This window comes from Syngnathoides biaculeatus, chromosome 9 (genome assembly GCF_019802595.1).
Source record: "Syngnathoides biaculeatus isolate LvHL_M chromosome 9, ASM1980259v1, whole genome shotgun sequence".
Lineage (NCBI taxonomy): Eukaryota > Metazoa > Chordata > Actinopteri > Syngnathiformes > Syngnathidae > Syngnathoides > Syngnathoides biaculeatus.
In genome coordinates this window covers 26539917-26552041 of record NC_084648.1, presented here as the reverse complement: position 1 = coordinate 26552041, position 12125 = coordinate 26539917, and the positions used below count along the sequence as shown (strand labels likewise).

General features: G+C 43.2%; 1 protein-coding gene across 2 annotated transcripts; it reads right to left on the bottom strand.

Moving 5' to 3' along the window:
- Nucleotides 1-4353: 4353 nt before the first annotated feature.
- On the bottom strand, nucleotides 4354-12125 carry LOC133505973 (small integral membrane protein 26-like). Of its 2 annotated transcripts, XR_009796375.1 has the most exons (3): nucleotides 11884-12125; nucleotides 5126-10269; nucleotides 4354-4903 (listed from the first exon to the last, which is right to left on the bottom strand). XR_009796375.1 is itself a non-coding variant. In XM_061829586.1 (2 exons), the coding sequence occupies exons 1-2, from the start codon at nucleotides 12005-12007 to the stop codon at nucleotides 10091-10093; spliced, it is 303 nt and encodes a 100-aa protein (XP_061685570.1). In that variant the 5' UTR covers nucleotides 12008-12119; the 3' UTR covers nucleotides 9932-10090. The 2 variants fall into 2 exon arrangements, 1 of the variants encoding a protein (XP_061685570.1); XM_061829586.1 differs by lacking the exon at nucleotides 4354-4903 and having other exon boundaries at nucleotides 9932-10269; nucleotides 11884-12119.

Sequence of the window (12125 nt, the reverse complement as noted above, 5' to 3'; positions counted from 1 at the left end):
ATTAAGAATACAAAAGTAGAGCAGACAATCAGGTGGTGGAAGTTGAGGAAGGAAGAATGTCGTGTGGCCTTTCGGAAAGAGGTGAGTCAGGCTCTAGATGGACAGGAAGAGCTCCCGGAAGACTGGAATACGACTGCCAAAGTACTCAGAGAGGCAGGCAGGAGAGTACTTGGGGTGTCTTCTGGTAGGAAAGGGGAGAAGGAGACTTGGTGGTGGAAGCCCAAAGTCATCCAAGGAAAGAGATTAGTGAAGAAGTGGGACATGGAGAGGACTGAGGAGAGGCAGAAGGAATACATTGAGATGCGACGTAGGGCAAAAGTAGAGGTGGCGAAGGCTAGATAGATAGATAGATAGATAGATAGATAGATAGATAGATAGATAGATAGATAGATAGATAGATAGATAGATAGATAGATAGATAGATAGATAGATAGATAGATAGATAGATAGATAGATAGATAGATAGATAGATAGATAGATAGATAGATAGATAGATAGATAGATAGATAGATAGATAGATAGATAGATAGACAGATTAGTGTGGCAGTCAATGTGTGCAGGGTCACAGGGGTCGCACGCAGATCAACTAATTGGAGCAACTAATTATGGGCTATACAAGAGGCATACGACAACATGTACACAGGGTTGGATACGAAAGAGGGAGAAAAGGATCTCTAAAGGTTAGACAGACAGAGGAATAGAGATGGAAAGGATGTGCTGCAAGTCAAGGTGATTAAGGATAGCGATAGAAATATGTTGACTGGTGCCAGTCGTGTGCTCAGTAAATGGAAAGAGTACTTTGAGAAGTCAATGAATGAGTCGAAGAGGCAAGCGTGAATGACCAGGAAGTGGCAATGATTAGTTAGGGGGAAGTTAGAAAGGCATTGAACAGAATGAAAAATGGAAAGACAGTTGGTCCTGATGACATGCAAGTGGAGGTATGGAGGCAATATGGAGAGGTGGCTGTGGAGTTTTTGACCAACTTATTCAATAGAATACTAGCAGTAGAGAATATGCCAGAAGAATGGCGGAAAAGTGTGCTAGTCCCCATTTTTAAGAACAAAGGCGATGTTCAGAGCTGTGGAAACTATAGAGGAATAAAGATGATGAGCCACACAATTAAGTTATGGGAAAGAGTAGTGGAGGCAAGACTCAGGACAGAAGTAAGTATCTGCGAGCAACAGTAATGTTAATGCCAAGAAAGAGTACCACAGATGCATTATTTGCCTTGAGGATGCTTGTGGAAAAGTACAAAGAAGGTCAGAAGGAGTTACATTGTGTCTTTGTAGACCTAGTGAAAGCCTATGACAGAGTACCAAGAGAGGAACTGTGGTACCGTATGCACAAGTCTGGTGTGACTGAGAAATATGTTAGAATTGTACAGAACATGTATGAGGGCAGCAGAACAGCAGTGAGGTGTGCCGTTGGTGTGTCAGAAGAATTTAAAGCCCAAGTGTCGTCCCTAGAAACATTCTAAAACAGATATTGTAATGAAAAATACATATAACATTATTCACTTCAATGTCCATACAAAAAAAAAAAATGTGAGCGGAGAGCGCGTCATCCGTGCACAAAGTTGCAGAAGTGTCATTCTGCAATATCCAAGTGGTCGCCATATTGGCTATCTCCTCTGTCCGTGACGTCACCTGGACATTAGTCAACGAAAACAGGCGGTGCACCCGAACTATGGGAAACAAACACGTCCCTTTTCAAAAAGGACAACACCACACAACTGAGTGAAGTGACCGGGGCAATATTACACAATTGTTCAAGCCCTCGGAGCAATATTACACTATTGTTTCGAGCCATATTCACATGATATGCGATCACGGCCAAACTGCATCCCCTTCCGATCCACTTCCGCGGCGGGGATGAGCCATCGCAGCTCATCACAGCAGGCCGGTGTGGCTTATGAAAGAGCCGAGCTGTGCTGCTTTAGAGGGTTGTTCACAGACACCACAGTACTGAGCAACACAGTCGAGCCGGGGCGCTTTATGCGCGAACGCGACTGAATGAGGAATTCTCGGCTGGGTTCTTCAGAGCCGCCCCCGTCTCAAAGCTTGACGCGCAGCCTTCGCAGAAGCTGTGACCGCCGAATGCGGTGCCTAGGCTGGTGTGGCTGATTTTTGGCGCCGTTGTGCCATGTAATGGAGCCGAGGCGTGTTGCTTTTTGAGGGTTGTTCACAGCCACTGCAGTACGCGATGAACACTATCGACCCAGGGCGCATTACTGCACGCACGAGGCTGAGTGAGATATTGTTGGCTGGGTTCTTCAGATGTCCCGGCATCCGCGCAGCAGCCCGACGCTGTTCGACGTGCACATTGACACATTTCATACGCGGATCTTTTGTTACGTTAATAGAGAGACCGATTACGTGGTCCGCCCCAAACTATAATTTTTTTTAGTAGTTGAATACACACCTACCCGAGATTTGGAACCCACGAAGCTCTCGTCCTCTGCACTCGTGCAATCCATTTTTCACAACAAACAGGGTCTCTTTCAAACTTATGAAGGGTAATTCCATTCTCCCGAGTGTTCAAGCAATGTCCAGCAATGCAATGAGCCGGCATATTGGCAAACACGAAGGAACAACGAGCTACCTTCCCGGAGGTAAAACTAATGGAAACAAACGAGTCCACTTGGGGGCGCCCCTGTCCTTTCGTGCTTCTTCTGGAAAACAAATCCCTCAAGAGGATTTTCATGGCAGGATTTACAAAAAGCTGTATACGTCAAAATCCTGTTTTGTAGTGAAAAAACACATGGGACCATATTGGCTGTGGGTTTTTCATTAATAAGTCATCTATTTCATGACAGTTGCACTTTAAGGTGGAGGTGGGACTGAATCAGGGATCTGCGGTGAGCCCCTTCCTGTTTGCAGTAGTAATGGATAGGCGGACAGATGAGGTTAGACTGGAATCCCCTTGGACTATGATGTTCGGAGATGATATTGTGATCTGCAGTGAAAGCAGGGAGCAGGCGGAGGAACAATTAGAAAGATGGTGGCACGCACTGGAAAGGAGCGGAATGAAGATTAGCCGAAGTAAAACAGAATATATGTGCATGAATGTGAGGGGCAGAGGACGAGGAGAAGTGAAGCTTCAGGGAGAAGAGATAGCGAGGGTGGATGACTTCAAATACTTGGGGTGAACAATACAGAGCAATGGAGAGTGTGGTAAAGAAGTGAAGAAATGGGTCCAAGCAGGGTGGAACAGTTGGCGGAAGGTGTCTGGTGTTCTATGCGACAGAAGAGTCTCCGCTAGGATGAAGGGCAAAGTTTATAAAACAGTGGTGAAGCCGGCCATGATGTACGGATTAGAGACGGTGGCACTGAAGAAACAACAGGAAGCAGAACTGGAGGTAGCAGAAATGAAGATGCTGAGGTTCTCGCTTGGAGTGAACAGGTTGGATAAGATTAGAAATAAGATCATTAGACGGACAGTCAAAGTTGGATGTTTTGGAGACAAGGTTCGAGAGAGCAGACTTAGATGGTTTGCACATGTTCAGAGACAAGAGAGCAAGTATATAGGTAGAAGGGTGCTGAGGATGGAGCTGCATCCTCCTCTCAAGCACCAACTGCCCTCATGTCTTCCCTAAGAACATCCATCAACCTTTTCTTTGGTCTTCCTCTCGCTCTTTTGCCTGGCAGCTCTATCCCCAGCACCCTTCTACCAATATACTCACTCTCTCACCTCTGGACATGTCCAAACCATTGAAGGCTACTCTCTCGAACCTTGTCTCCATAACATCCAACTTTGGCTATCCCTCAAATTAGGTCATTTCTAATTCCATCCAACCTGTTCACTGCAAGCGAGAACCTCAGCATCTTCATTTCTGCTCACTCCAGTTCTGCTTCCTGTTGTTTCTTCAGTGCCACCGTCTCTAATCCGTACATCATGGCCGGCCTCACCACTGTTTTATAAACTTTGCCCTTCATTCTAGCAGAGACTCTTCTCTGACCTAAAGGAATATTCTGCTAAACAATGAAAAGCCTTAGTCTGATAGGTCATATGTACTCTACTTCGAAAATTTTAGGTTAAACCAATATCATTTAATGGGGTTTTGAGAAGATTTTTATCGGCAATTACGAATTTTCATGGGTGCACCCATTTTGGCGAGTTACATGATCTACTTGCGTCGATGTAACGTATTCTGTGCAGAAACAAAGAAATCATGGCCGATTTGTAGTATAATCACATGCAGTACGCCCACCATTGGTTACGTGAAAATGCCCGACGGTATTGCGAAATTTTGCCATAATTTGGATAGAAATAATCCAAGGAAGGCTTGGTGACATATATTCTGCCCTGTAAGGAAACGAAACATTTAAGGACCCAGTGGCTAGTGTTGGAATTTTATATTTCTAAATCATCATCAACTTAAGTTAGTAATCTGACTCCAATTTGTGACCTTACCCAACTGCCACTCATCCAACAATACGCGCGCTCGTTCTTCAATAGAAATATCAGGAAACCGGCATTTTCACACACGAGTGGATTTATTCCTTCAACACACACCTGGGTCTCAGGTCCCTCTCATTACAACCCTGTACGTCTCTGTTCCCTGCAGCCGACGTACTCTACATCCGAGTTTCCCAGAACAATTTTAAAGTACAATCTACTGATTCACTATTGGTTCTGTGTCTCCTTCAGGTATCCTTGGCACTCTCTCATTGGTCTCCTTTGGTCCGCTGGATGTTGGCCCGACTCCTCCCCTGCAGACTCGCGTGCTGGCTCCTCCTGGTGGTGGTTTCCAGACAGTAGTTTTTCCACCAACTGCCTCTGAGTCCTCTCGTCTCCGCATCCTCCTTGCAGTTACCACCGTCTGTTCTAAAACATTCCATTCTTGCACCACATACCCGGTTTCGTTCCACCAGTCACACGCTCAGCACTTTACAGTCTCACACTTTCATACACAGGATGGAGCAACATCTAATGAACTGCTTTAAGCTCAAACTCTTATATTCCTTTACTACCATAGTGTCGTCACCCTGAGCCAAGCGACATATGTACAGGTGTATTTGCGCATTTATTTAAGACCAACACTTTTACAGTACAATAAGTCTGTAATATTTTAAATAACATTGGTATGATGTTGCTAACCAATGATGAGAAAAGTACTTCTTACCATAAATGTGACATCTTGTGCTTTCATACGTCAGGCAGGCGTTGAGACTTCCATCCGGTCATCGTGACTGTAATTCAATTTGATTTGCCATCATGATGGTATGATGGTGAACAGTTCTTGCCAACAAAGGTATGTCTTTTATCCGTTTGATTATCTTGTCTTTATGCGAAGATGGCAAAATGTTGATTGGCAATTGAGTACGAATGGTGTGGCATACTCCATCTGTGAATTTAAACACACAGCAGAACCCTCCCTATACACAAAGGCTGCTCATTCTTGTTGAAAATTATTTATTTTTATTTATTTTTTTTCTTTGAGTGACCTTTGTCAAACGTTTCCATAATTATTGTTCCGACACGATCAGCGTTCGACCGTTCTACGCCTGTGGTTTGTTAGCTAGTCAGACTCCACATCATTCCCATCTGAAACAGGGTTCATACTCAGTCTGACCCAAAACATTTAAGGGCTATTTAGGGGCATTCTTAGGGGCTGACACGAAAAATTTAGGGCCATCGTGGGAAATCAAGAATAAGGAAAAAAGACTCACCCAATGGTGCCATCCACCGTTCTTGGTTCATCAATTGTTCCACTACCTCAGTACCTGTGACAGTGATCACCTGTCGCCCCTTGTGGAAGTTCTCATTGATGTGACCATTGTCAATGTCTTCACATAACAGTCTACAGAAAAACAGATTCTAACTACAATTGCAACTATATACACAAATGTCTTCTACTGATGTCTGTCTCAGCATGCCTACTCTAGCTCCTTGAGCCTACCCAGTGCCTCCTCTATTTGTTGCTGCAGAGGTACCAAAGTGGCTCTCTTGTCCTTTGCTCTGCCTCTGAGTGCATTGGCCTCGGTGATAAACCTCAGATTCATCTTTTCTTCTGCCTCCTCACAAAGCCTGTCAGCCTTCTCAATAAGCGTTGATATGTCAGTCTCTATTCTGGCTTTTTTGGCTTTGAGGCAGTAGAGATGAAAAGTGGGCAGCGATGCCAAATGTAGCCAGGTACGAAGTCTTCCTTTCCCCACAGTGGTAGTTTTTAGCAATGTCACTGTCTGGGAACATGACTACAAACACTTTCGAATTATTTTCACAAGATTTGTAACTGTAATGGTTGCAGATCACTTTTAAAGTCCACACGATCTCTGCCTTTAACGAGTCCGTCTTCATGTATTGAACTACGTTCATAAAGCCTGACTTCCGGCTGGTTGAAGTCGATGACTGGACAACTGTAAGTGCGCATGCACTGCTAGTACCACTGCCTGAAGTTGATGCTTCACAATCTTGATATTTTAGAAACAGATTCATACCAACGAAAGATGAGTCTTCGCCAAATCAGCGTGTCTCCTGTTTTTCCGGTGCGACTCCAGCGCTTTGAGGCCCATCTTTTCAAGCTGCTAACTCTGCTTGCAAAGATGGCAGTAAAACATGTGCCGATCTTTTGGATCTCGACGAACCCAGCTCCCGAACTCCTTACTTTCAACCCAAGCATATTGAAAAATGCACTTCCCCATGATACAAGTTGGATCGATGAAAGAACTATGCTACGTCGTAACGAAGACGAAGTGAAATGCCTACTCACGGAAACAAACTATGGAATATCGACAAGATGGCGACAAGTTGTCAACACAGTGACTTCCGTTGACAATTTCCAACTGTTTTGGACGCCAGACGGATCGCTATTTTTTTAAAATAAAAGATATTTTTTTTTTAGGGAGAATTTTGGCGGGAGAGGTCCTCCCTGTGAATTTTTTTTTAAATTTAAGGCCTTTTTAGGGGCTTGACTGGTTTTTGCGGATTTTTAAGGACTTTCAGGAGCCCGTAAATGCACCTTCGAAAATTTTGGGGTTTTTAGGGACTTTAGGGCTGCGTGCAAACCCTGTGAAAATCCATCCAAATATTCACCATGATTTACAGCCACAGGTTCAAATCTGAACGGACGTATTCCTCTGTCTTCCCGATCAACCGATACTGCTATTTCTTCATCAGATGAGGATAAATCCGAGAAATCTGCACTGTCCATGGCGCCCATGAAAATTCGTATTTGCCAATAAAAAACTTTAAAAACACCATGAAATGATATCGGATCAACCTCAAATTTTCAAGGTACAGATGACATGATTTATCGGATGAAGGCTTTTCATAGTTCAGCGGAGTATTCCTTCACATCACACACCAGACACCTTGCGCCACCTGTTTCAACCTGCTTGGACCCGTTTCTTCACTTCCTTACCACACCCGCCATTGCTCTGCATTGTTGACCCCAAGTATTTGAAATCGTCCACCCTCGCTTCTTCTCCCTTCACGCCTTTCATTAACACACCTATATTCTGTTTTACTTTGGCTAATTTTCATTCCTCTCCTTTCCAGAGCACGCCTCCAATTTTTTAATTGTTCCTCTGCATAATCCCTGCTTTCACTTCATATCACAATAGCATCTGCAAACATCAGAGTCCAAGAGTATTCCAGTCTAACCTCATCTGTCAGCCTATCCATTACAACAGCAAACAGGAAAGGAATCAGAGGTGATCCCTGATGCAGTCCCACCTCCATCTTAAATTCTTCTCTCACACCTAAGGTACACCTCACCATCGGTCTGCTGTGCCGTCATACATGTCCTATTATTCTAAAGATATTTCTCCACCACACCAGACTTACGCATGCAGTACCACAGTTCCTCTCTTGGTACTCTGTAGATCTACAAAGACACAATGTAGCTCATTCTGGTCAAGGTAAATAATGCATCGGTGGTACTCTTTCTAGGCATTAACATTACTGTTGCTCGCAAATACTTACTTTTGTCCTGAGTCGAGCCTCCACTACTGTTTCCCATAACTTCATTGTGTGGCTCATCAACTTTATCCCTCTATAATTATATAAAATAAACAGCTCTGAACGTCGCCTTTGTTCTTAAAAATGGGAACGAGCACTTTTCCTCCATTCAAGCATTTTCTAGCCCTCTGGTATTTTATTGAATAAGTTGGTCAAAAACTCCACAGCCACCTCTCCAAATTGCTTCCATACCTCTGTCTATGTCATCAGGACCAACTGCCTTTCTATTTTTCATCCTTTGAAGTGCTTTTCTAACTTCCCCCTGACTAATCATTGGCAATTCCTGCTCCTTCCCACTTGCCTCATCTACTCTTCCTTCTCTCTCATTTCTTCATTCATCAACTTCCTAAAATATTCTTTCCATCTATTTAGCACACTACTGGTACAAGTCAACACATTTCCATCTCTTTTCTTAAATCACCCTTACTTGCTGCACATCCTTCTCATCTCTGTTCCTCTGTCGGGCCAAAATTTAGAGATCCTCTTCTCCTTGTTTCGTATCCAACCTGGTGTACATGTCGTCATATGCCTCTAGTTTAGCCTTCCCCACCTCTACCTTTGCCCTATGTCGCATCACAATGTTTTGCCTCTCCTTAGTCCTCTGTGTCCCACTTCTTTGCTAATCTCTTTCCTTGTATGACTTCCTGTATTTTGGGGTTCCACCACCAAGTCTCCTTCTCCCATTTCCTACCTGAAGATGCACCAAGTACTCTCCTGCCTGTCTTTCTGATCACCTTGGCCGTGGTAGTCCAGTCTTCCTAGACCTCCTCCCGTCCATCGAGAGCTTGTCTCATCTCTTTCCAAAAGAAAGAATAACATTCTTCCTTTCTCAGCTTCCACCACAAGGTTCTCTGCTCTACCTTTGCCTTCTTAATCTTCCTACCCACCACCATCCTATGCGGTCGAGCGACACTCATCCCTTACAGTCAGTAACCTCCTTAAGATTACATCTTCTGCACAAAATGTAATCCACCTGGGTGCTTCGAGCTCGGCTCATGTAGGTAACCCTATGTTCCTACCTCTTCTGGGAAAAAAAAAAGTGTTCACTACTGCCATTTCTATCCTTTTTGCAAAGTCCACCACCATCTGTCCCTCAAAGTTCCTTTCCTGGATGCTGGACTTACCTATCACTTCATCGCCTGTTTCCTTCACCAACATGTCCAATACAATCTGCACAAATCACAACGCTCTCTCTGTCTGGGATGCCAGAACTACTTCATCTAGTTCCTTCCAGAATTTCTCTTTCAACTCTCGGTCACATCCTACCTGTGGGGCAATCACATTATACATAACGCTCTCAATTTCAAATTTGAGCCTCATCACTCGATCTGATACCCTTTTCACCTCCAAGACATTCTTCGCCAGCTCTTTCTTTAAAATAAGCCCTTCTCCATTTCTCTTCCCATCTACTCCAAGATAAAATAGTTTAATTCTGCTTCTAAATGTCTAGCCTTACCACCATTCCTTTTACTCTCTTGGATGAACAATATATCAACCTTTCTCCTAATCATCATGTCAACCAACTCCTGACCTTTTCCTGTCATGGTCCCAACATTCAAAGTACCAACACTCAGTCATAGGCTCTGCGCATTCCTCTTCTTCTTCTGCCGATGAATCCAGTTTCCTCCTCTTTTGTGTTCGACCCACAGTAGCTGAATTTCCACCAACGCCCTCCAGGTTAGCGGTGCCAGGGGCGGGTATTGTTAACCAAGGCCACAATACTGGTATGGGATTCTCTAGATTAATGCTCATATTTGTTTAACATAGTTTTACGCTGGATGCCCTTCCTGACACAAACCTCTACAGTTATGTGGGCCTGGCCTACAGATTGCACTTGCATGTGCCCCAATAGGGCTGCATTACATTGTACACCACATATTGATCATATAACATTTATCATCAGTACAAATGTAAAATCAAATAATCATTTTCCTCAACATCAGACTATAGGCTGATTGACCAGCAACAATAGCGGAAAGCTATTTTTTTTTTTTTTTTTATTGATGCCAATAAGTATTTAGGTGTGGCTTTCCTTGTAGTTTTAGAAGATGTACACAGTGGATTTCATTTCATCCTCACAAAAATGTATTTCTTCACATTGTACAAGTACATAGCGTCCATATGAATTTCAACTGTCTCCAGTCCCAGGACCACCTGTGAATGACTGAAATAAATTGTAGATTCTTGTTGTGTACGGAACAAAGTCTTTTTTGTAGACGATGATAGTTTTGGAGTGAGCAGTCTGGTAGACAACTTCATTTCCATCCTTCGATTTTTCAGTTTTTTCTTCTTCATTTTGAGCCAAGTCTGATGGGGCAAAGGAAAATTGAGCAAGTTGAAACTACGCTGGTGGAACTACTTGTCAGAAACACAGTCATTCATTCATGAACCTTATATATTTGTTTTGGATAACACTCCTCTCAAAATTATGTCAATTTTGCCACTAAATTTAAAAATTCAATAAAAAAAATACATCACAAAATTAGAACAGACTTTGAGAGCGTTCCAGTTAGGGATCGCAACCGGTTACAAATAACCGGTTATAACCGGTTTAAGGGCTTTTTTTAAAACCGAAACCGTAATCGGAGTTTCGAAATCGGTTAAAATTTCCAATCATTTCTTCCGGTTCTCCACATTGCGCTATTTTTTCAACATCATTTCCACTTTTTTCCAAGTTTCGCTGTCAGAGTAACGTTGGACTCAAAAGAACATTTAGTTAAATCAAAGAAACATCAAACATGGCATCGAGGAAGCGCTCGGTATACTTTCATGCCCTTTCTGAAAGTCCGAAAGAAGAATGTTAATATTAAAACATTTTTACCAAAAAAATAACAAAAATTTAACTTACACGAGTGCGTTGTTGAAAGCCACATTCAACAAGCTTGTTTGTCAATATTGTATACAAACTACCCCATTACCGCGGAGTAAATTAACGATCGATGGTGTTGCGCCGGAGGCGGAGTGTCGGACACAGGAACAAAACTTGTTTTATTGGCAGACATCAAAGCACTACTCGCATAACGGGGGGAACTTTGTGAACTCGTCACTCCGGAAGAGCAACAACAAAAACAGTCCGTGCGGAACCCCGCACCCCAACTCGAGGTCCCGCGTGTGAATTATGTAAACACCACAATGGTACCGGTTTCAAAACCGGTTAATCGTTTTTTTTGCTACAGCTGGTCGGTTAAAACCGGTTATGAAAGTAAGCGTTTTTTTGCGATCGCTAGTTCCAGTTCTTCGCTTTTAACCGCAGTTGGTAGCAATCTTACTGGTGCATTACCGCCCCCTTCTGTTCCAATGTTTAGACCAGCTGCACCTTTTATTCAACCTACATTTTTTTATTTTCCCAAATCATTTTAGAAAACCACAAATCTCTTAAAATCCCATTAGTATCTTTACTACATGTCCCATTCCCAATACCCCTTTCAAAACTAACATAACTTTGGCTGTCCCTCTTCTAAACGTCCTTTCCACGTTCCAACCTTAACCTTGTAAACATTCCTTCTTCTCAACCCAACCCACTACCTACCCGTTTGACTTTAATATTCTTCAGCCCTACAGTCTTCCTTTTCATTCTCCACCTATCCCATATTACCAGCTATATTTGACTAATTTTATACCATATGACACTCGTTAACTCTGATTCTTACTTTCATTTCTATTTTCCCTTTTCTCCAAAGCACCTGTTGCCCATTGCATCCACGCTCTCATTCCCCTTAACACGTCCATGTGCAGGAGCCCAGCCCATACACATTTGACTTGGCCTGACTCTGTTTTGGTTCTCGCGACTTATAGTTCAAATACAATACATTGACACGATGGCTGATTAAATTAAGCAATACAATAAATACAAATAATGGGGGGACAAAGCTGCAGTGACAGACTCGCAGTAAAAGCAACAGACTCCTTACATCTTCTTACCTGTGCTGTTTTGGAAACGACCTGTGTAATGAAAGTATGCAAAGGAGCTGATCATAGTCCACACCCCCAGGGCGTAAACCGTAGAGACAGCCCTGTTCCATTTTGTAAAATCTTTCAACGTCATTTCTGCACTGAAAACCGCTGTATTTCGGAAGAAAAGACGTTTTACTTGCAAGCAGTCAAATGGCACAGAACATAGCGCTCTAACCCGGAAGTACAAGCAGCCATCGGCAATGACAACA